This window comes from Pelobates fuscus, chromosome 5 (assembly GCF_036172605.1).
Source record: "Pelobates fuscus isolate aPelFus1 chromosome 5, aPelFus1.pri, whole genome shotgun sequence".
NCBI classification, from domain to species: domain Eukaryota; kingdom Metazoa; phylum Chordata; class Amphibia; order Anura; family Pelobatidae; genus Pelobates; species Pelobates fuscus.
Window position 1 is genome coordinate 374133433 of NC_086321.1, and position 25391 is coordinate 374158823.

General features: G+C 39.9%; 1 protein-coding gene across 3 annotated transcripts in view; it reads left to right on the plus strand.

Moving 5' to 3' along the window:
- STXBP4 (syntaxin binding protein 4) overlaps positions 1 to 25391 on the plus strand; it is an 82961-nt gene that overhangs the window by 25587 nt on the left and 31983 nt on the right. For all 3 annotated transcript variants that reach the window (XM_063456231.1, XM_063456230.1, XM_063456233.1), the window contains exons 11-15: positions 5527 to 5592; positions 9750 to 9926; positions 10718 to 10834; positions 16320 to 16369; positions 17816 to 17943. In XM_063456231.1, the coding sequence (XP_063312301.1) occupies positions 5527 to 5592; positions 9750 to 9926; positions 10718 to 10834; positions 16320 to 16369; positions 17816 to 17943 (538 nt within the window). The remainder of the gene's footprint in view (positions 1 to 5526; positions 5593 to 9749; positions 9927 to 10717; positions 10835 to 16319; positions 16370 to 17815; positions 17944 to 25391) is intronic.

The following is a 25391-nucleotide window of genomic DNA, read 5'->3' on the forward strand; positions in this document are numbered from 1 at the left end:
TTTAACCCCAAAGTTGTCTCCAGCGGTGATTTCAAATCCCTCACAGGTGGCATCCGGCTTCTGACATTTCAGTTTTAGGAAGTGCGGAGGGCCGCCAGCAATTGTCTGAGAATGGTTCGCTGACGCTCTCTGCCAATCAATGACACACCAGAAAAAATCTGGAGTGTCTCTAAAATCCTCTCCTTTATTATTAATTTTTTTGTGTGTGTCAAATGTCAAAAGATTGTTCTGGCACAACCTGAGCATCTGATTGATATGTCATACATGTCTCGCAGTTGCTGCTGATTAAAATCCCTCTGTATAGGGGATCGTAGGAAAATGAACATACGCTAGCAGTTTGTTTCACTGGGACTGCATCAGTAAGTGGATAGTTTTTTTTTCACCTCCTCTGCATCACTCACCTAGAAAACACACTTATCTGGGGCAAGTAAAAGATCTGTAAGCAGCACAAAGGTGATGATTTCTCTTTAAAAAAATATAAAATGATGTGCCAAGCATGTTCCGTATCATAAAAAGTTCAGTGTCTCTCATATGACATTTGATAGCTACACGTTCTAGCTCATGCTTATCTGCTAAAATGTTTCTCCGCATACATGTACCACTCTTGAACACAAAATGTATTCTTACTAAAAATGTGCTGTATTATAGACTGCCCTATACTGTACAACTGTGTGTACTACGTATCTTGCAGAGCGAGACTGTCTGTTACTCTGAAGCACAACTAAAAAAATATATATAAAATTAAATGTTCAGCCTACATTGCAAATCCACAATCCAAAATCTTCATTTTTTTTTAAATTCTTACTTTTCTTATTCACACATTGTCTGTAACTTTTTGTTCCTCGTTTCTCGGCACTACCAGATTAGTTTATAAATTGATGGCCTGGATGACTGACATTAATTAGACACAATATACTTGGTAACGAGTGAACCTATTAACGTGACATCTTACAGGCGTAGCGCAGTGTGCGGATAATCTCTGGGGTAAATATTGGAATTTGTGAGGACAGCTTTTACGGCTAGCAACACGACTGCATTTTAATTAGGATGTTTAATTGCAGCTCTCTGGCTTTCCTGCTAAGGAGCGAGAGAAAGCTGCGTGCGGAGAAGAAAATGCACTGTAGCCAAAAACACGTCAGAGTTTGCAAAATTCACCTATATTCTGCTATAGCTTGACATATGCTTAAACCGAAACAAAATATGTTACAACAGAGAGTGGGTTTTATATTCTATTTATTTTATTTCTAAAACATTTACGATTCTTTTCTTTGTTATAACAATTACCAATACACCTTGCACTGCTGAAATGCACATTATTTGGCAGCATCAAGAACTCCTCTGTTTTTACACAAGCAATGGTTTTTGAAGGTTTTTCAAAATTATTTTTATTATGTTAATCGATATATGCGTTGTGCATGCACTGTGAATCATAAATTCAAATGAACACCTGGCACCACTTTACACACGGAATGTTAACTGCACATAAGGGATCAATAATATTAAAACATTCTAATCAACAGAATATTTGTCAGTGTCATTAAACTCCACCACTTGTTATCGTTAACCTTCTTACACTACTAAAGTGAAAATTCAAAGTGACTGTGTCACGCTCCACTTTCTTTGGCAACAACATCCAACAGTGATCTTTTTTTCATCTCCTTTCCGTGGCGTGGTGGTGGGAGGTCATCTAGCTTCGAGGATAATTTTTTGTAAAATGGAGCTACATGTAAACAACTCATTCCTTTTGGCCCATCCTTTAACAAAACCGGATTCTAATTATTATAAATATATAGTAGATTGTCAATTCTCTGATCCTTAACCATTTGCACCATTCCACCAAATAATGCAAAATGCCAGGTCTCCTGTGAGATGAGATTGATTATGTACCAACCATGGTCCAGTGCAACATATATATGTAATCAATGCTAATTAAGTAGAGACTAGTGCAAGATACTGTGTGATAATGCAGCTCTGCAACCCAACTTTTCACTGTTGTTGTACTGTATATATATATCACCAAAATTGGGTGTTTTCTGCAAACATGGACTCATCTGATGAATTTTGTTTTCTCCAAGTGAGATGTGCAGAATTTAGCATAATCCATATAAGTTTGTTGCTCAGTCTTCTTTTATGAGTGCTACAGGTTGCTGGAGGCATCTTAATGGTGTAGCAAATGCTTTTTTTTGGCTTACATTTATTTAAATAAAAATTCTTAACCAAATATGCCTCAGTATATCTACTCATTGTTCCTGACCCTTTGCCTGCTTTTACAGAATGGCCATTTTAACCAGGACCCTTCTTAAAGTATAATTCATCATACCACAGAGTAGGCATCATCTCAAACTTATTCCACAAATCTGTCAGGAACTCCAGTTTACTTGATTCGCCGGATTAGTCCAATAGAGCAGGGCTCAAAATGTAAACTCTCCATTAGTCTTTGTCTAGTGAGTAGACGTTCACCCCTGATATCCCTGACATGCCGTGGGCCCTTGAGGCTTGTAGTGGAGAGTAACTCAACCTACATAGCAGTGTAAGACCTGACAAAGAGCATTGTTGGAACGGGAAATTACGGACTATTAAAATAACCATGTCCTATACTTTTTATACGTTTTCCTAACTCTTCTCCCCATCCCCCAGCCTACATATGGGTTTCCAATAAGGCTCCTGTGTGGTTAAACTTTCATTTTCACATCCTACCTGTCCCGTTGCATCTTTATTCAGAGTGCCGCCATCTTGGTGTTTCCAGGATCCCACCCACAAAAGTCCCCTCTCTGCCTTTCCCAGAGCGTGAGCATCAGACCTTGAGGCTAGCCTTGCACTGTGTTAACTCTCAGAATCCCGCAAGAGTCAACACAGTGAGAAGGGGACACAATACTGGAGGGAGGTGAGTGAGAAGTAGCCAGCCAATGACAACTTTGGCAAATTATGGGCATCTTCACTAAAGCTTCACCTTATTTCAACTTCCAAGTTTTACATAATGAAAAGTATTCCCTAATTTTCATTATATGTAACTTTTGAACTGATAATTATTTGAAAAAAAAATGGGACCACTCATTGGGACAAAATGCACCGGATAATACAAAAAAAGACAGACCCACTTTAATATGCTCTTCTACTTAGCCTGAACGTCAACCATGGCTTTCTCATAAAAGACCCTCAACATTTCAGTCTTTATCCATGTCATGATTAAATTAATGAAAGCTTGTAGTTTACAGCCACTCGTTCTACAGATTAAGTGAGAATTCACATAAAAGAAAGAGTGGAGGAAAAACGTGTTTTTCTCTCACTCGAAAGGTCAAGAAGATCTTACTAGTTTTTAGAAAAAAAAAGTAATGAATAGGTGAATGCAAGAAATGGACTAGTAATATGAGAAATTTCAATTCAGACTGGGCGAGTGAGGACGCTAGTGACACACCGACCTTCTAAACAAGAGAGTCTCGTAGATGTGTGATATTGCAAACAATTACCAGGACATGCAAGGTTACAGTGATCTGTGCATCACTCAAGCTGTTTGTGTAACCCTTTGCATTTCGCAGGACCCCGTCCCAAGAGTTAAAGGGGAACTGTCATTTTTCTAGAATTTACATTATTGAATAAAGCATCAAAAATCATCTATGACTTGTCTTAACTATTTTTCATTAGATGTTCTATTTTTTTTTTATTTTTTTTTAACATTTATATTAAAGATTTAACAAATGACATCCTAATCCCGTTCAGACGAGGCACAGCTGGGCTGTGTGACAAAGACAGAGACTGGAAACAGTGCATGACAAAAAAAGTTATATTAGTTGGAAAAAGTCTAAAATGGAAAAATAACAATACTTTAAAGTATTTATTAGATCCATTGCAGTAGCACCGTTGCAAATAAAGTCCTTGTAATTGACCCCGTACGTAATGTTTTTGAAAACCATTTACTGAATCTGATCAAACAACCTCTGTAGGCAGAGAGTTCAGTATCGTTCTTACTCTTGCTGTAATGAACCCATTCCTCTGCTGTAGGAGAAATCTCCTTCTTATCCTGTTTTTAGTGGAGTACCTCTTGTCCTGGTAATAAATAGATCACAAGGGAGCGGTTTGTATTGACCCTGTGTATATTTTTAAAAACTTATCGTATCTTCTTAAATGTGTACTTAAACAAATCCATTTTCTCTAGTCTATCTTTATAATTTCAGTCTCTTTTGCTATTCACATCTGTACTCTTTCAATACTTCTTTAAAAACGTTGCCCAAAATCGCTCTGTGTATTTACGGTGGGGAATTGATTTATGAGTTCAAAAATAATATTTTTATCGCAAGTCAAAATGCCTTTTTATACATGACAATAGCGTAGTGGGCTTTGCAGTTACTGACAGACATTTGCAATTTCTTGCCAAGTCTGTCTAAATGACTCCCAAGTCCTTCTCAATTCATTATTTTTTAGGCTCATCACTATTGAGATGCAGCTTTTACACTTTACATTTATCTTTTTCTAAAATGTTAAACTTTACTTTCTACCTATGAAATTCCCCATTGAATTTAAAATTCCACAGTTTGCTTCCCATCCCAGCCTAGAATTAAAAATACTGTTAACTGTATTTAAAATGCTCTTAATCAGGCATTCGGGGAAAGATTAACAAGTGTAATGTTTGCCATCACACTGGAGGTGAGTTGAGACTCAGGAGCTTGGGAGGTAAAGGGAAGCAAAGCTGCCCCTCTCATATTGAGTAACACATCTTAGGGCCAACAATTAGCTGGTGCAGTTGTAGAGGTTTCCCAGATTTGCGTATATATGAGACATGACCCAAAATCCCACTACATAGAGGTTTGAAGTAGTGTTATAACAAGACCTGACTGGTTTATGAGTCCTGATTAGGAGTTGGTTTTGGTGCATTCTATACCTTGTACTCTAGGACTGTGAGTGTAGATTACTAGGTTTTGAGTGCACAGATAGAATAACTGGGTCAGAATGTGCAGATGGAATATTAAAACGTGGAAGTATAATTGTGCCATAGAATTTACAGAGAGAATAGTAGGATTAGAATGTTGATATAAAATAGTAGGTTTAGAATATGGAGGTATCGTTGTGGGATATAATTTAAAGATAAAATAGCGGGGTTAGAGTGTTCAGATAGAATGGAAGGATTGGAATGGTCAGATAGAATAATAGAATGTTCAGATAGAATTGCAGGATTACAATGAGTAGATAGAATAATAGAATGTTCAGAGAGAATAATAAAATGTTCAGATAGAATTGCAGGATTAGAATGAGTAGATAGAATGGCAGGATTGGAATGTTCAGATAGAATAATAGAATGTTCAGCAAGAATTGCAGGATTAGAATGAGTAGCTGGAATGATAGAACAATAGTATGTACAGTGAAATGGCATAGCTGTAAGATGACAGTAAAGCTGGCTATCGTGCCCTGGGGAATCCATAATCCAAGGTGTCATTATGTACGTTCTGTCTCCATTTACACACATGTTAATGACTTGTTCCACGCAGGGTCACTTATTACCCGTACTGACCTCTCTCTCACGTCTGACTTTAGGATCGTCTCTTAGAATCTGAGAAACAGAAAAACCAGCTGGCAGAAGAGTTAAAAATTGTAAAACAAGTAAGAATTTGATTTCCTTTTAAAGTGTGCCATTTAATGTCTATGCTTTGGAAATCTGCGGCCTTACAATTTGTCCCTGAGCCATGAGAACCTTGGGCTGTGGATGCTTTATCTACTATGGGAGGATTTGGGTTTAACCCCTTAAGGACACATGACATGTGTGACATGTCATGATTCCCTTTTATTCCAGAAGTTTGGTCCTTAAGGGATTAACTGTGACAATTTGATGTGCTAAAAAAAATATGATAACTATGAAGATGATAACTTATTGAGACGTCCATTTATATATCTAAATACGAGAGTGGTGTGGTGGTGGAGGGGGCGTCACCTTGAAATTTTTTTGGCGTAGTTTCATGTGTAGGAAAGCAGGTTTGTGATAGGGATTCTCCTTGAGTAATTTCATTGGTAGGAGAGCAGGGTGGGATGGAGGGTGTGATTGCTGTAAATTCTCTGGGGACAATTTGAGGAAAAAAAAGAGAATTAAAGGGAGGGAGTAGCCCCTTTAAATTTCTTATAGATAATTTCATGGGTCAGAGAGCAGAGCCGGGGTGGTGGGTGCGGCCCCTTCAAAGGAACTCTGTAAGTACAATAACCACTACAGTCTACCCTGGTGATGTGCCTGCATTATTTGTCCATTTTAGTCTGCTGTGACCGGGTCTCATTGGATGCCCAGGCTGCTTTCAGTCGTTTCTAGAAAACTCTCAGCCAGTGCCTGTGTTCATGACATGAACTGACAGCTTTGGAAGACTTGAAGGAGTTCAGCCCCCGAACCATGCTTAAATGGCTGATCGATTACTCTAGGACCACGCCGGGGCCCCCCTGGCACTATAGCCTACAGAGTCCACCATCAAACCCTCCTCACTGGTACTCGGAAAAGAGCCCACCACGTTGAATGGAACTGTGAATTTAATCATTCTGCTGTTGCATGGCTGGTATCGGCTTATTGAACAGTTCCACTCGTGTTCGGGAACAGCGACTGGGGAATTGCATATCACTATAAATTCACTCTTTGGTGAATAAACCCCAGTGTGAATGTGCTCCAATTAGTCAGGCCATATATACAGGTATCTGGCTAATATATTTGCAGGTTTAGCACGGGGGTTGTGGTTAAATGTTCTCTGTGCCTTTAAGTCTATATAGAATCCTGTTTCTAATGTTCGCTTTCTTTTTAATTCATTGAGCAGAAAATTTTGTTTTTCTGCACTTTTATCAATATCTCTCCAACCTTTTGATATTCCTGTGTTTTAACGCTGTGCGATTGCAAATCCCAGCTCCTAATGTGAAAAGAATCTTTTGTGTTAACAAGGGTCAAATTAAATGTGCCCGACCAATATCTCACATTTAAATGGCTATTACAGCAGCTGAAGAAATCACGCAGAAACTCAATAAATGTGTTTACTAGAGCCTGGTTTATTCACAGTTCACAAGTGGAACTTGCACTCTTTACATGATTAAAATGTCACCCATGTGGGCTAATATAAGATTCAGGCTTCTCATTTAACCTGGAATTAAAAGGAGTGGGAAACAGGGGATTAAACTGTTCTTGTTTTGGATAGTATGTGGTGTGTCTTCCATTGGTTAAAAAACAGGAAAAGACAGTATCTGATATATCTGTCTGGACACCTTAATTTTAATTTACTTACTGGAAATTTTCATAGAGTAACAGGAGAGAAGTTAAGTTATATTGATGAAGTGCTATGGATAGTTATTAGTTCATGCATTATGTGGTATAGTTAGTTTTATGACCGTCATTTTTTGGTTCCATGTCTTTGGATCCCTTTCTATAGTTAATTATATGTCTGCAGATTCTGTGTTATGGTCAGTTATATGTTCGTGGATCCTGAGGTATGGTTAGTTAAATGCTTGTGGGTCCCATGGAATGTTAATTATACAGTTGTAGTCAAAATTATTCAACCCCCATTGAAAATCAGTGTTATTGTCAAAATTTACACTGTCAGCTGTTTGCAATGAACAAATCAAACAAAAGCAATTGAAATATCTTAACACAATTAATGCTTCAACAGAATTCAACAGAAAATGCAAGTAATAATGACTTCTCCAGTCTCAAATGTATTAAACCCCCTGAATAGAATTCCAGAAAACTCCACACAGTTGTGTGCTTGAGCTGGAACACTTAAATACCTGAACTGGCTAGGGGTTTGTTTAAGTGTCACGTTTGACCGCATGTTAGAAATATGGCTAAGTCAAAAGAATAGTCCACAAAGTTAAGAAAATAGATCATTGCTCTTCACAGAAGGTGGTTGCAGCAGGCAAACCCAAGAATATTACATAACTGGAGATTCCTCAGGAAACCTGCCAGAAGCTAGTGTCTGGCTATGCATCTCGTTTGCAGCAGGTCATAACAGTAAAAGGGTGCTCTACTAAGTACTAAAGATACAAAAAGAAAAGTCCTGCGCTCACTTCCATCACTCCTGGGCGGCAGCAAAGACCACAGTACACATCAGCTCCAATACATATAGTAAAAAACAAAGAAAAGGAGAGAGTGCAGGTAACTTTTTTCCTTTGGTTTTTACTATATGTATTAGAGCTGATGTGTACTGTGGTCGTTGCTGCCGCCCAGGAGTGATGGGAGTGAGCGCAGGACTTTTCTTTTTGTATTTGTATTCACTTTTTGTATCACACAGCTAGGTTACAATGCTGCCGCCCATCCCATGTGTTCCAGATTAAGGGTTAATAAGTATATAGGGGTGTATATAAAAAATACCCCTTTCTGTCTCATTAGAGATATCTTTGCCAGAAGCTCAAAGAAGCAGGCTGAAGGGTCAGTGTTAGGACCCGCTTAGGGGGGTCTGCCTTGACGTTGGCAGGCGGGTATTCCCTCCAATGGCCATTGGAGCAACTAAATGACCTCCATTTGTCTAAATATACATAGGGATTAAGGAGAGAGCGCATGCAAATTTTTTCCTTTGTTTTTAGTATAAGTACTAAAGATACTTGCCCTGAAGGGGTTGAATAATTTTGTGACTGGAGAAGTTATTATAACTTGCATTTTCAGTTTAATTTTGGGGAAGCCACTTGAAGCATTTGATGGGTTGAGCTATTTCAGTTGCTTTTGTTCGATTTCATTACAAACAGCTGAAAGTCTGTACATTTTGACAATAAACCTGATTTTCAATGGGGGCTGAATAATGATTGATTACAACTTACCTAGTTACATAGTTACGTAGCTGAAAAGAGACGTGCGTCCGTCAAGTTCAGCCTTCCTTACATATGTTTTTGCTGTTGATCCAAAAGAAGGCAAAAAACCCAGTCTGAAATGCTTCCAATTTTGCAACAAACTAGGAAAAAAATTCCTTCTTGACCCCAAAATAGCAGTCACATATCTCCTTGGATCAAGCAGCTATTACCCCACTAATTAGAAAATATATCCCTGTATGTTGTGTTTTTGGAAGTATTTATCCAATTGCTGTTTAAACATCTGTATGGACTCTGATAAAACCACCTCTTCATGCAGAGAATTCCATATCCTTATGGTTCTTACTGTAAAAAAAAAACCTTTTCTTTGCCTTAGAGGAAATCTCCTTTCTTCCAGCCTAAATGTGTGACCTTGTGTCCGATGTATAGCCCTTTTTATGAATAGATTTCCAGATAATGGTTTGTACTGGCCCCGAATATATTTGTATATTGTTCTCAAATACCCTCTCAGGCGCCGTTTTTCCAAACTAAAGAGATTTACATTTTGTGACCTTTCTTGGTAACTAAAATGCTCCATTCCATTTATCAATTTTGTAGCTCGTCTCTGCAATTTTTCTAGTGCCAATATATTCTTCTTTAGAATAGATGCCCAAAATTGCACAGCATATTCAAAGTGTGGTCTTACCAGCGATTTATAAAGAGGCAAAATTATATTTCCATCCCGAGAATTTATGCCCCTATTTATACATGACAAAACCTTACTGGCCTTAGCAATTGCAGATTGACATTGCCTAATTTGTTGTCTATAACAATTCCCAAAACTGTGTCTGTGGAATCCACGATATGGTTAATTACATGCCAGTGGATCTTGTAGTTATATCTCTGGCTTCTGTGGTATGGCTAGTTATTATATCCTTGGATTCCATTACAGTTATTTGTATATCCTGTTTTTCAACCATTTTTGCTTCTCACTACAGATGTACATTTTTATGCTGTTCTAGGAAGCCAAAGCAGCTGTAGAAGAGGCTAGGGTCCTGCGGAGCCGCATCCACCTGGCGGAAGTTGCTCAGAGGCAGGCACGTGGAGTGGAGATGGACTACGAAGAGGTCATCCGCCTCCTAGAAGTCGAAATCGCTGAGCTAAGAGATCAACTGGTCGACCACTCCGGCCATAACAAGGTAAGCATATCAGCCATTTTCTAGCCTCATTACCATGGTAGCCCAGCCAGGGAGGCCTGGTGACTGTAAGTGCTACTGTAAAGTAGGTCACGCTTTGTATTATTCAGGATTCCAAGCGAAGCGCGTCTACAAACACAATGCCCTCGTTACGACCCAATCTCTGTAAAGCAGGCCTCGTGATATAAACCATGAAATCTGCTTTCATTAAGTAATGTTACATTTTTACAGGTTTCATTTTTTTATTTTAAGTTGTTTTTATTTTTATTTTTGCAAAACATACCAGCACAGCTGCCCTTAGCTCAGTACTTTGAATACTCCAGAACATAGCCCTACAAATGAAAAAGGAGAGGAGCAATTCAAACCTAATATTGAATAGCTGGATGTTCCCTGTTTCATTACAGTGAGAAACGTGATTATGCTCCGTCTACAACAAAGCCCCAGGCCTTTTATATGTTTCATGTTCTCCTCCCATCCCCTGTACTGGAAGGGGTTAAACAGACACTAAATTAACCCAGACCATTCCAATTGGATGCAGTGCCCCTGTCTGTTGAAACCTGCATTGTAAAACATGCCATTCTGTAAGAACGTTTCAGGTTTAGCACGCCCCTAGTGACAGTCTTCGTGACAGGATTTCATCTGCTATAATGAGAAAAACTCCCATGATGCTTTGCCTGTCTTTGGAATTAGAGCCTCCTGTCCCAGGTGTAAAGTATATCATACCTGGGACAGGTGTATATATGTTTAATATTATTTGTTAAATGCCCTAAAGTGAGCTCTTGTTTTTACTTCAGGACAACACGCAGGATTTACAAAGGAGAATTACTGTCCTCGGCTGCCAACTGCGTAAATCTGAGATGGCAAGGAAGACCTTCGAAGTATCCACGGAGAAGCTGTTACAATTTGTCGAAGTTAGTTACCATATTATCGGACACTGGAGGAGAGATGTGACATCTTCTGGCAGAGATTGTGGTCAGGTTAAAGGGACACTATAGGCACCCAGACTTCAGCTCACAGGGTGCAGTATGCCAGGACCCTTAACCATGAGCGGGTAACTATTGCAATTTTTAACAAACTGCAATAATTACCTGTTAGGGTTAACTCCACTTCTAGTGGCTGTCTACCAGACATCCACTAGAGAAAATTCTGCATTGTTAGGCGACCTGGCTCCCCCTTAAAGCTAGTTAAAGAATCAATGTATTTCCAGCAGCACACAGGTCTCCTGGTGCTGACTCCACCATCGAATTGATGATCTCAGCCAATCACAATACTTTCCCATAGGCTGAGATTGTCAATTCTGAGGAGCCAAACGCCTCATAGAGATATATTGAATTGCAGATGGATTAGTGCATCTCTATGGGTAAAGTTCAGCGTCCCCATGCAGAGTGTGGAGACACTGAATGTCAGTCACACTCTGCAGCACTGCCCCAGGAAGCACCTCTAGTAGCTATTTGAGGAGTGGCCACTGGAGTTGTCCATGCCAGCAATGTAAACACTGCCTTTTCTCTGAAAATACAGTATTTACAGCAAAAAGCCTGCAGGGACTGACTATACTCACCAGAACAAATATATTAAGCTGTAGTTGATCTGATGACTATAGTGTCCCTTTAAGTCTGGATATTATGGGAAGAGTGAGATGTCAGGTTGTTGATGATTTTGTGATTTTGTACTAAGCTGTTCCCTGGATAATGCGATCTTTGGCAAAGCTCATCCAGAGGGTATCATCTGAGAGATGTTCAAGGTCTACTCGAAGCACCATGACCACTTTATTTATTTGAGAGGGCCATGGTGCCTAGAGTCTGTAAAATGCTGCACATACTGAGTTTAACCCCTTGGTGTCATGAGGTGTAAGGCTGGGTAATGTCAGTAATGTCAGTTCTGTGCAAAGTATTTTTATACAGTGTAACAATCATTGGCTGCGAGCGGTCAGTTGATGCTCTTAGCCAGTGAATAGCAACTGAATCGGTTTCCGACTTATGTAGCTTTGCAAAAAATGGACGCCCATCACCGAGGAGGAGATGATCTTTAGCTGTTTATTACAGAAGTCTGGGTAAAAGGTTCATTTTGAAAAGGCTAATATGGCCCAAGAAATAATTTCTTATTATAAGCAATACATCCAGTTCCAGAAAGTATTACAAAACATTAGGATTATTATTTAATAAAATACTGAATGTAGTTAGAGAAATGTACTATCTGTCAGTCATTTTTTTTTCTTTTGAACCGAGAGCAAGAAAGTAATATCATTGTACTTAATGCATTTAGATTCAAATGATACTGATCAAATGTGCGTTCAGTTCCAAAGGTGCTAAAGAGAATATATACCCCTAACTGGATCGCCATATTTCATTTTATAAACTGAGTGTAACCTCTTGCAGCCTTCTGATAGAAATAAGATAAGCAGAATCTGGCCGCTAGAATCTGACATCTTTCTTTCCAGCAGAATACAGGTTTAGAGATAAACTGTGTGTACAGTGTTGAAAGGAAGTGCTGGAAACCCTCACAGCACTAGCCTGTCTGTGTAAGCTCTATGGACTTGTATAGCGTATAAATGTTCTAGGGTCGGCTACCATGTCTCACCCATTTTCTGACTTGAAGTGGATGTCACGAGAGAAGGAACAATCTCAGGATGATAGGATATGTAGTCCAGTCGCAGCTTGGCTGTTCCTCCCTTCCCTTGGCTTAGTTTTGCAATAGTCTGTCACATGCCCTGCAAGTCTGGGACTGTGCAGCAAGCATTGGCTCGTTAGAGGACATAGCAGGTGACATATTACATCCCAGTCGAATCAACGAGCGCAGGTGAAAGGTGTCAGATTGATGCTGAGTGACTCACATTTATTTTTTTTACGGAGCTGTACGAGGTATTGGGTTTTGTAATGAGAAAATAGAGACAGCCTGGATACCCCGCGGCTGCCAATGCCACAATTCACAAATGAATAGACATTCTTTTTCTGTCCGTTAGAGAAACTCATTGATAGGTTTCCTGCAGCAGACAGGCAGGAAAGGTCAGATTCATGCCACGCTCTGAATCAGACCGGCCCGTGGAGCTCAGTACACAGAGTGAGCCAAGCCGATAAATCTGGGCGCTGTTTCTGAGAACACGGAGCCCTTCGGATTGGCTACTTGCCCACTTGTATTTCTCAGCCCATTTTCCCCCTGTGTCTCTCGGATTCTTTTTGATGACCATCTTGTTTTTAATGAACCCTGGGATTTCTGGTCAGGAGTTTCCACTTATTTTACTTGTAATTCCTCATTCATCCTGTGATTCATACTCTGCTCTGTAAATATCACAGAGAGAAGCTAAACGCTGCCTCCGCAATATCAGGGGCTAAGCCCCACTTAAACCTCCAAATGCTCAGCAGCGCCACCTTAGGCCAAACGTACTCGGTGCATGGATCATTTACTGGCTGTGCATGGCAGCATCCTACTGCGCCTTTACCAAAAACAACACAATTATTATTATTTTTATGTAGCTGTAAAAATAGATATTATGTAATGTATTTTTAGTAGTAGTTATATATTAACAAAAAACACAAACTGTAAGCTCTGTTAGGCCAAATTAACGTGTTTTTATTGTGGGCATTTTGTCTAAAGATGATTTCCTAAGAGTAATGACAGTTTAGTAAATCAGGAGATTAAAGTAGAATTTCCCAGTAAGTCTACACTGTTCTCTGTCTGGGTTATTTTCCTTCAAATAGCAGGATGCAAGCACAGCCCTCTCTCAGCCATTTAGTACTGTGAAATTACTGGAGCTATTCAAAAAAACACAGGACTACACGGCAGCGACTATTACAGCCCATATTACCGTGTGCTAGATCTAAAAGCTTTATTCCAAATAGAGTTTTTTTATCTTAATGAGGCACGCTTATTGCCGTGTGCCTTTTAGAGCCGTTTTATTTGCTTTTATATTCATAATGGCTTAAACCCAGTGTCCCTTTTATTCATTTTTGAAGCACTTTGATTACCTTTTCTCACACTGCTAGCAGCGTGACCTACAGCCGATACAAGCCTCCTCCTCTCCTGGACAGGTAGCCTCCAAAACTAAACTATTTAAAGGCTTTAACAGTCCTCTTTGATTCCCTTTCACCATCCCAAAAAACTGAAATGTAAACCTCATAACAAGAGTATCGACCCTTCCACTGGCAGGCCTGGACAAGCGACCTCTACTTTGGTGGAAGACAAAATATTTCGCAGGGCTTTTATTAATCTTTTCATGGATGTTGACATTTTAGTAACCAAAGAAAAAGTAACTTGCGCTCTCTCCTAAATCCCTCTGTATATTTAAACAAATGTAGGTTATTTAGTTACTCCAATGGCTTTTGGAGGGAATGCCCACCTCCCACGTCAAGGCAAACCCCCTCCGGTGGGTCCTACACTAACCTTTCACCCTGCTTCCTTGAGCTTCTGGACATTGGAGTAACTAAATAACCTCAGTTTGTTTAAATATACATAGGGATTTAGGCAAGAGTGCAGGTAACTTTTTCTTTGTTTTTTACTGTATGTATTGGGGCTGATGTTTACTGTGGTCGTTGCTGCCGCCCAGGAGTGATGGGAGTGAGCGCAGGACTTGTTTTTTTGTTGTTGTTGACATTTTAGAAAACACTGGTTTTGCAGTGGGGAGAATTCATCCATTTCTTGACATTTTAAGATGGTAATGTTGTAGTAGACATGATAGAGTAGAGCAGGACTCAGTATAAATAAATATTTGAGAGTCTTAAAGTCAGACTGACAGCCACTAGAAGGGCTACTTCTGATTTGCTGAGGTCTTCATGTTCGGCATCATTACACACAGCTCCATGAAACAGAAGGCTGTCTGAGTTTGCTCATAGATTCAATGCCTCTCTATGCGAAGCATTGGATTGGTGGAGCTCAGCAATCACTATGAATGCACCCAGTGTCCCCAGTGCGTATCTGTGACCATTGCATTGGAATAAAGTCATAAGAACTGATGATTTAATTGGAGATCGGGAAGCTGCAGTGAGGACACTGTCCTGGAGGTGGAATAAAGTTAAGATTAACTGCAGGGGGTGGTGTAGGGGTAGAGAACTTATAATCGTTATTAAGAATGGAACATGTGAAGATATACCCCATCACTTTCAGCTACTTTCGTATAACGGACTCGTATTTAATTTTCCTTCGTTTATTTTGTTCGGTTCCTGAACCAAGACCACCCCAGAGACCCATTAGAACATGGATCGTTGAGTATCTTCTACGAAAACCGCAAAGGAACTAATTAATAGAATGCTCCACGGCCATTTTGTCTCCCGAAAACTGGCAGCGGGACTTGATCGTCAAGTGCCTGGAACTCATTTCGGCCAGACACTCCCACGAAGTAGCTTTCTACACGAATTAACTTTCATCTATCTTGTGTGGTTTTCGTACAAAACACCACGAACGGAGACCGGCTCTTGCCACAACTTCCCTGGAACTATTTTGGGCTTCAAACTCGTGGCAGACCAGTCAAAACTTCCCTGCGATGGATATATTGTTCGCCCAGATCCAGGCTATCCGGGGATGTGACTTTTGTGGGGATTCCATGTATTTTTGGGGAGGTTAAGAAATGTTAGATTTTTCTGTCCCTTAGAGATAATATAATTAGCGATGTGTATTCCAATAAATTATCTCTCAGACACAGAGGATCATGGGAGGGATTCCCCTGTTTTTCTGTGTTAGAAACCCTGTGTTGGGGCTTTTGCATAAAAAGCCGTGTGTGGCTCCAAATAAACCAGTCTTCTCCCAACATTAGGCCTTGGCTCATGTGTGGGGAGTTATAAGACATTGGTAATATTTTACCTTTGGGATTATTTGTGTTCGTTTATTGGGAAAAGGGCATCCGTGGCGGTGATACTCTGGCAGACCGCCACAGAACACTCTAGCATTTATTTTAAATATATTTCCTTTAGTGTTCACCATTCAAGCAACTGTATGGATATGGTACAGTATGTATGGGCACAACCAGTACAATGCTATGTATGTGTCTGTTTTTTTTTGTTTTTTTTTTATACTTACTTTGATGCTTTTTTGATGGTTGTGGCGCATAAAAATCACAATGTATCCCACTCATTCACACTCTGCAAATTCTCTCAAACTGTCAAAAGGGGTTTGACAGTTTGAGAGAATTTGCAGAGTGTGAGTGAGTGGGATACATTGTGATTTTTAGTTTGGCATTAACGTGGAATTATCACAAGTTTCCTATACAGCTGCTGGAACAATTTGTGTGGGAATAAAGAATTGTTTAATGGTTTCTCTATAACTTGTGTTACTACAGGTGGCAGCTTCGATCAAGGGAACACCACCTTCTTTATGTTAATTAACATTAATTCGTAACTACCAGTAAATGATTGCGGTGTGTCTGTCCGTGTCATCTAATGTCTGTGTGTATTATGTTTCCTCTCACAGAGTATTCCTGATGTCGTGGTTGATGAGAAAGGCTCCACGTTAAATCTCTGGTGAGAAATCATACAATCAAAGTGGTGTAACTGCTGCAGCTTATTGCATAATTTACAGCTTATTTTACGGTTTGTGTTGAAGCGACTCACTGGTAGCTACCTCCCCTCCCACCCCCCACCACGAACTATTTACAATCTATTTGGCAAAATTTGTGGCTCTGCTAGTACCTTAATTCAACCATGGACAGTAACGACAGTCTACGAGTGCAGAATGAGGATTTTTAAACTCCGTGGCAGACTGTATAGCTGAGTGTAACGGACCGTTTCTCTTACAAGAGGATAAAACCCAGTTTAGGCGATATCCCCCTTTCCAGATGCACAGGCAGCTACTGCAAACACCGCTCTCCCGACTGGAACCACACGAACACTGGAACAGCTGAACAAGAAAAGCATATAATCCGCTTACACTCCTGGCAGTCAGCATGCAATCCAATTCCCCCAAAGAACGAGACTACACATCGCTTTGAGGGTAAAACAGGAACTCTGGACTGGCTCATCCAGCCTGGCTTTTATTTCCAACTCACACATACAGGCCACACCCAGGGGGAGGCATAAAAGAACCAATGACTTAGCTGTTACATCCCACACATCCCCTCCCCTTAGTGTGACACATAATCCCATTAGGCATACAGTTAAAAATATACTTTTATACAACTTTCATAACTTTGAAACCATACATCGCATCCACATACTAATCACATATTCAGACTCAGCATACTTTAAACATAAACACTCTCAAAAATCATACCAATCCCTTCAGTCAATAAAAAGTTACACGGAAGTCCTTTTATGACCGACCGCAAGCACCTTTTCTTGCCCAAAATAGTTCCATGGATTTGGGCTGTGCGGTCGGTCCCTTCCTGGTATAAAAACGACTAAGTCCCGTTCGAAGTGTGTTCGGTACTTCGACTTTAGTCGAAGTGTCGAAGTGCAGTCGATGGTACGGGTCGGCGGTGTTCGAGTTAAAATGGCCGCCGCCACGTGGTCCTTTGTCCGATGCCGGTCACTTCGACCACTTCGGCAACTTCGGCACTTCGGCTGCATCCGAAGTGCCCTCTAGTAAGTGCCAATCCTTCTCCCATAGTCATTAAATGGGCGAACACTGTTCTTAAAGGGCCCAATCTCCCAGGGCCATAATCGCTGGGCAGGAGGCTAGCAACCAGGCCTCTCCAGTTCACAGTGGCGAAGCTGGTTTCGCCACACTGAGAAAAGTGAGAGAACTCAAATTCTCCTTTTAACAATTTAAACCTGTTATGAGTTTGTCTGATATTATTTTTAAGGTAGCACCGACCTGTCTTGTAGTATGTGTGCAGTGTGCCTTACCAATTTATTGTCACATCACATAAGAATTCTAATTTCAATATCAAAAATTTTAATATCTTCCTGGAAGCAGTTCTCCGCTGCATTCACTGATGTGTTGGTTCTTTTTTTATGTGTTTGTTTCAGCGAACGGATTCCGGCGATTTCATCTCCATTGTCAAGACTTGCCACAAATAGGCGTGGGGTGCTCACGTCCTTGGTGTTGGAAGCTAAAGAACTTGCGAGAACCGTCCGTTCTATTGTTGAAGTTGACTGTAAGTTTACACTCTGCATTAACTACTTGGATGTTGGTTAATGTCACCTTTCCCAGTTACTGACCCATAACTCCAACCATCTACAGCCACAGTGGGGGGTAGTGAGAATACTGCTTAGAAGGCTGATTCAGGACCTTGCAGGCTTTTTAGGGGTAGTGTAATTGCATTTATTTAGCAAGGCTTGCAATGGCAGTCACTGTTAAACAGTGCTCCCACAATACCTTAAACTGGGCGTTGTGGAACCTTAAACCTTGCCCACACACATGGTACTCATTGCTAAGATGTGATAATGGGCCAGCATTTTTTTGTGTTTTTTTGGGGGGGAAGCTTGTATTTTGGTTGATAAGAATTGTTTGGACCTATGCACTAAATAAAAAATATATTATGTGTCTATGATAGAAAAGAATTAGCTTTCTGTGCTTCTGTACTTTCCAAGATCATTATAGTATCAAGTTTTTTTTTTTATAATAAATAAAAATAGTCTATATTAGATATTTTTTCTCTCCAATCAAAAAACAAAAAGCAAGAACCCAAGGCTTGCTTTGTTTCAGAAAAATCCACTTTAACCTGCAGCCATCAGGGTTGAGCAGCTGTTCACCAAATAGCAAACAGATAATTGTACAATCCTCTGGCACAGCAAGAGTCGGGAGAAAGGAACGCAAACTTCTCAAGCCAAGAACTGTCCCATTTCTTTGACATAATGAGATTAGCCTCTGCACAGGGGGTGTCAGATCATCGAGAGTGACAGGTATTGGAAATCAAGGGAGAAGTCAGTATTGTACTATGGACGTTATTATGTAACGTGCATTGTGGTTTGAAGGCTGTCAGTGGCAGAATAAGGACAGCTCAACAGGCGCGATCCAGCTCTTTGTAGTATTTGTGACTAAAGAGGTGATGGTTTCTGGGCGGTGGGGAGAACCCTGGATTTTACCAGCCTGGTGAGGATGGCACCTATATATGAATTGCTAAAGATACTGATCTGGAGACACCGTTCATTGTAGCTTTTTTTTAACTAAAATTGTAACTTCCTTGTCAGTCTCCTCAAAACCTCGCCATGCAACCTGTCCTTTTATTTATTTATTTTTATTTTATTTTTTGTGGGTTTTAATTTATTCCTTTAAACGTTAAGTTTGCACTGAATTTACACCCCCTTTCCACAGTGGCTCCTTTACGTCATGCTTGTACCACTCAATACAGGTCTTGCTGATTTGGGGCCTGTTCTCCGATGAAGCCACTGACGCACTCCTTCATCTCCGCGCTCCGTAACCGTCCAATAAATCCCGTCTAGACTCAACCAGATATTTTCAGAAAAAAATGCAGAGAAAGTTAACTCAGTGAAATCTAATCTGTTTGGAGCAGGCTTGTTTTGAATAAGAAGTAGGTCAGCAAAGGACGCAGGTTCAGTAACGCTCCCTAGGGAGGTGGGATCACATTATCTGTTGAATTACCGCTCAAAGTGTTGCTTGCGAGGCAGATTACAGCTTACAAATGCAGACATATAGCACCAACTGAAAATCCTTTGCAACAGCATATTTTTCTTGCAGAAGCGACCTAATTCAGGGAGGTTACTCACTGGCAAACACTTTTTAAAAGAACTTTCAGACACTTATTTTTCGGCAATGTGAATTTAAAGGGTAACAAGTTAATGCTTTATGGAGATATATTTATCGTATAAAAAAAAACACCACACATTAAATCTCCCAAAGTGCATCCAAATGTGAAAAAATTACCCCTGGGTGCTTTAAGAAACGCGTGTGTTAACTATTCCTGCACGTCGCCATGCAACCTGTCCAGGCAGAGCACCCCGGGAGTGCAGACGTGTGCTGTAACTGGGGGTTCACAACTGATGTATGCTTTATATTGTTCTCAATTTTTTTGTTCTTTTTCTGGCATTTTCCTTACTGAATGCCTTGTTTCCCTGTTCTGTATCACTTAACCCACGATTATAGTGGGCTCAGGGCAAGCACAGCATTTATGTAAAGCTGTGGAAACCTACACCACAGCTAATCTCACCAGCTCAGTAACCTGCATCTGTAATCCCTGGATGTCTACCTAGATAAGGGCTATTACATGCCTTTCACCTGCCAGGTACTAAACCTGGAGGACATCATGTTTTCACAGATGGTGCTTCTTCTCCACCCATGGGAACATGTCCTACATAGAGGTGTTTAGGTTTCCCATCTGCCTCCTTAACCCATGATTGGCATATCCTGTGACCGACTGCACATTGCAAAGTTGTATTTATATGTGGGCGTACCGTTGTACAGATCCATCCTAAGAACAGTGGGGATTCAGTGACATGGAGGTCCCCCCTTGCTTCCTATTGGGAAGAAAATAGTCAGTCCCAAGACTTAATATAAGATGGTGACAGTAAGTCAGGGAGGAAAGATTCAGAACTGTCCTAAATCAAGTACAAATCCGTAGAGTTCCCAGCTTTGTCCAGATCTGTCCTTGTGACCTTAAATAGTGACAGTGACCTTTATACCTTATCGCACTGAACCTTTCCATAGGTTTGCCGGGTGCAAAATGCCCGGAGGCTTAATGAAACCTGTTTTATCTCAGTGAACCCTGTGGTAGTGTACTGGGATGAGAGTACAGAAGATATTGCAACAGGCAGTAGTTTTTAATCTGTTATATACTGGGCAGTTTGCAATGGTCTACCTGTCAATTTTAGTTGTGCCATTAATGATTTTCGTTAATATTTTTGTGATGTGCAGGATCTGCGTCAGTGCCTGGCGTCTCACAGACCACCGTTTCTTCATTCTCACAAAAGCACTTTGACAAAAGATAACTAATAATAGTCTCTCTTCTCTACTCTTAACGCAATCACAGTTGCCGTGGCCGCATTATAAATGCGTTCAATAACACTGATTACTTCTACCATACTACGTATCACGCACCTTGCATTGAGTTTATTGTCAGACTGCTTTTTTTGTTTGTTTTTGTATTCATTTATTTATTTTACCCTGGGTTCTGAATTTGTGCCTATTCGGAGTAATATTAGATTTTAATGCTAAACACAGTCTGCTCAGCATTTAAACTGACACATTGTGGGGCCTGACATTTAAAGTGAAACTTGTTCACTAATAGTAAATCCTGGCGGCAGCATGTATAACACCCTTGTGAACATACCACTGAAATGGCACTCAGCATTTTGTAGTCATACTTTTTTACACATTTCCTTGTGTTAATAAAAACCCTGCAAGCATTTCAGATCCCGGGATCCTGCTGTGGGAGAGCAGTGATGCGAATCGCCCTTTGCCTGCCTGCTTGCTGCCTTCCTGTGAGTCTCTTCACTTGCCCCCTGTCTGATGTGTTGTTCTCACAGATCTGCTAGCAGCTAATATTTTGTGCTCACTTAATATCAGCCTTCCCATAAATCCGTGTAGAACTGTAAAACCAACAGATAATATTTTTAAACAAAGTTATAGTACATTTAGCTCCATTATAAATAGGTTTTATATATTGGAAGTGCCCTGAACTCTCCGATGATACAGGATGCCTGCTGTACTCACAGCAAGACCTGAGTACAAAAAACCCGACCTGCTGAACCCAACACACAGTAAAATGAGTTTATAAGATGCTACGTGATCGTGCAAAAGAAAATTGTGCTGACAGGAGAGTCACTTTAATGTGACTTTTTTACACATTCACAGACACCTTTGTCAATTTGTGAGAATTCTGGGATTTTACAGTATTACACAAACACTCAGGTTGATAATAAAAATCACTTTCACACACAATCTGTCAAAGGAAAGATCCAAATAATTCACCTTAATGGGCACTCATTTCCATACAGCGCCATTTTTTTCTGTACTTTTTCTTGCCGTTAATGTTAAACATTTACCATTTTATGCTTTACAATCGCACTGTGACAGAGCCCCTTTAATAGTATTAAATGAGAACATCACTGTGCCTTAAGCAAAAGCTTTCTTTGTTTGCGTTGTCATTGTTGAAATGTTTTTTTTGCATCGAGACACTCGCCCCTGATAGGCTGGCGCTGATAGTGTTTACTTACATATAAGTCTAGAGTGTAACTTTGTGAGTTGTATTCCCCGGGGTTGTGTTTGAGATCGGAGGTGTTGTTACCGAAGGCGCACTATGTCCTGTTAGAATTAGGAATATATTCAGTAAATTCTAAATTATTGTTTTATTGATATGTTTATTAATCAGTGAATTGAAAAACAAATCACAATATTTCAAGAAAAAGAGCACAACTGTGGCTGAGCTGGAGAATGTATCCATATGTTTGAGCCTAAATTTTGCCATTGGGATTTTGATTCGCTTCAATTTGAGGTTTAATAAATAAACATTTTAGTGACAATGAGACAGGTTAACAGCTCATACTCCTGTCTTGTCTTACTACAAGATATTTAAGGAAAGCTAATGCTCATATTTCCCTTGGGCACCGCAGATGTGTAACATAATCAGAGCATTTTCATCACATTTGGCTCTGATTGGTTGATATGCCATTACATCACACAGGGCTCTTTGTGATTGGATGATATGCCATTACATCACGCTGGGCTCTTCGGGATTGGATGATAGGCCACTACATCACACTGGGCTATCGTGATTGGATGATATGCCATTACATCACACTAGGCTCTTCGTGATTGGATGATATGCCACTACATCACACTGGGCACTTCGTGATTGGATGATATGAATTTACATCACACTGGGCTCTTCGTGATTGGTTATTTATTTATTTATAGAATATTTTAACAGGAAGGATACAATGAGATTTCTCTCATTTTCAAGTATGTCCTGGGTCCACAAAACATTGCATTGATACAATAGGGTACAATAAAATACAAAAAGAATGTTAATACACAATATATACAAAATTTAACATAGAACAGGTAGGAAATATATGATAAACCATAACACGTGCATTCTCTTTTGAGTTATGGAGAGAGGGATCTCTTGAAGGACTTTAGACCTGGGGAAGATTTGAAAGTGTGCCATTACATCATGCTGGGCTCTGTGTGATTGGTTGATAGGCCATTACATCACGATGGGTTCTGTATGATTCAATAATATGCCATTACATCACGCTGGGCTCTGTGTGATTGGATAATATGCCATTACATTACACTTGGTTCTGTGTGACTAGTTGATATGCCATTATATCACGCTGGACTCCTCATGATTGGTCGATATGCTATTACACATTACATCACTCTGAGCTCTTCGTGATTAGTTGATATGCCATTACATCACTCTGGGCTCTTCGCAATTGGTTGGTATGTCATTACATCACGCTGGGCTCGCTGTGCTTGGTTGACATGCCATTACATCTTACTTGGTTTTGTGTGACTAGTTGATATGCCATTTCATCATATTTGGCTCTGTGTGATTGGTTAATATGCCATTACATCACACTTGGTCTTGTGTGACTGGTTGATATGCCATTACATCACGCTGGACTTGGTGTGATTGGTTGATATGCCATTACATCACACTGGGCTCTGTATGATTGTATAATATGCCATTACATCTTACTTGGTTTTGTGTGACTAGTTGATATGCCATTACATCATATTTAGCTCTGCGTGATTGGTTAATATGCCATTACATCACACTTGGTTTTGTGTGACTGGTTGATATGCTATTACATCACACTGGACTTGGTGTGATTGGTTGATATGCCATTACATGACACTGGGCTCTGTATGATTGGATAATATGCCATTACATCACACTTGGTTTTGTGTGATTGGCTTAGCTTGTGTTATAGGAGTTTATCCAGTGTTGACTGACTTTGTCAATACAGCCTAGAGACAATGAGCATCATGGGAAACCAAGTCCGCAAACCTCTGTAATGCAGAGCTTACCTAAACGCAGATTCACGTGTTTGTCCTTCGTGTGTTTAGCCTTAACCCCATTCACGTATGTTGGTTCCTATAAATGCACCATGTTGTGTGCTAGAAGATAAATAATCATGATGTGTTTTTTAACCCTCTGTATGTTAATGAGTCATTTATGAAGGCTGATTCCTAAGCTTAGAAGCATAATGACGTTCAAATCGTCCACCTTCATTTCGATTGTTTCCATGACAATGCGAAGCAATGTTTCTGTAGAGCACAATCTCTGCTTCTTTTTAAGGATATTTCACTGTCTGCATGCACACAAAGACTTGATGAGGGGGGCCAAGATTTAGCAACAGAAAACAATATATATATAAAACTTACTGTTGCTGCAATAGGAATATTTTTCATATATGACATTCAGGATTTAGAAAAGACTATATTAAGGGTCAATTTGAAGCTTACCCACTGCTCTGCATACCCTCTGTATGTCTATATAGGGGCAGTTATACAGAAAGCACTTTCAACATCACTTGTCTTTGCCTTCCCACCCCAGCAGGGATCTGTTCTCACTCCCCTACTACCTGTCCTCCCCCTTTGTTACACCCGCCTTCTGAAGAATGTCTGCATATCCTGTAAAACAGGGGTTTCCAACCCAGTCCTCAAGTACCCCCTACCAGTCCAGGGTTTAGGGATTACCCTGTTGTGTCTAAAGTGTTTTGTGTTTTTTTCTTATAAAAACACCTTTGACATAAGTGGGTAATCCTTAAATCCTGGACTGTTGGGGGATACTTGAGGACTGGGTTGGGAACCACTGCTGTAGAAGCATAGTTGGTACTGTGTCTTGAGAAATTGAGAAATCATCAAGTTATAAAAGTAAATAAATTTTCTTTTTATATATATATATATATATATATATGAAGTATATGTAAAGAAAAAAATAATGAGTAAAACACATTCCTACCTTTAGTATATGAGAGGATCCTTTAGCCATATACATACACCTTGTGTCGGACAGTGTTTGAGAAACCACCAGTCTCCATGGTCTGCCCTGTTTCTGTGCAGGGAGTGAAGCAGGGAAGACCGTAGAGACTAAGTGTCAACACTGTCCGACCCATGGTGCATGTATATGGCTGAATGACCCTGTCATATACTGAAGGTTGCGATGAGCTTTTCTAATTAATTTTTATTTAAAAATAAAAATCTGTTTCCTTTTACAACTTGATGAAAGGATTATTATATTAAAAATAGTTTTGATGTGACAGTTCTTCTTTAATAGACCGACCTGCTTTTTATTTAATTTTGAATAACTTCTAGCCATCCTAGATTTGCTAATGGCATACACAGTGTACAATTTCCTTCTCCCTCCCCATGCTGGGATTTACATAGTTTCTCTCTTTGAATCTCGTGTACTGATTGGCTGCTGACATCATCACACTCCTTACTTTATTTTGTATTCTTTTTTTTTTTTTCTTCAAAAACATTATTCATTGAAAATTAGATGTTGTAAATCCTGTACACCTACGCCACACCAAAAAAAAAAACATTTAAAAAGCCTTTTATTTCAATTAGTAATTACAGCTGCAATGTTGCTCAAACCTGGTTAAATGAACATATTATTTGTTTTTTGGGAAT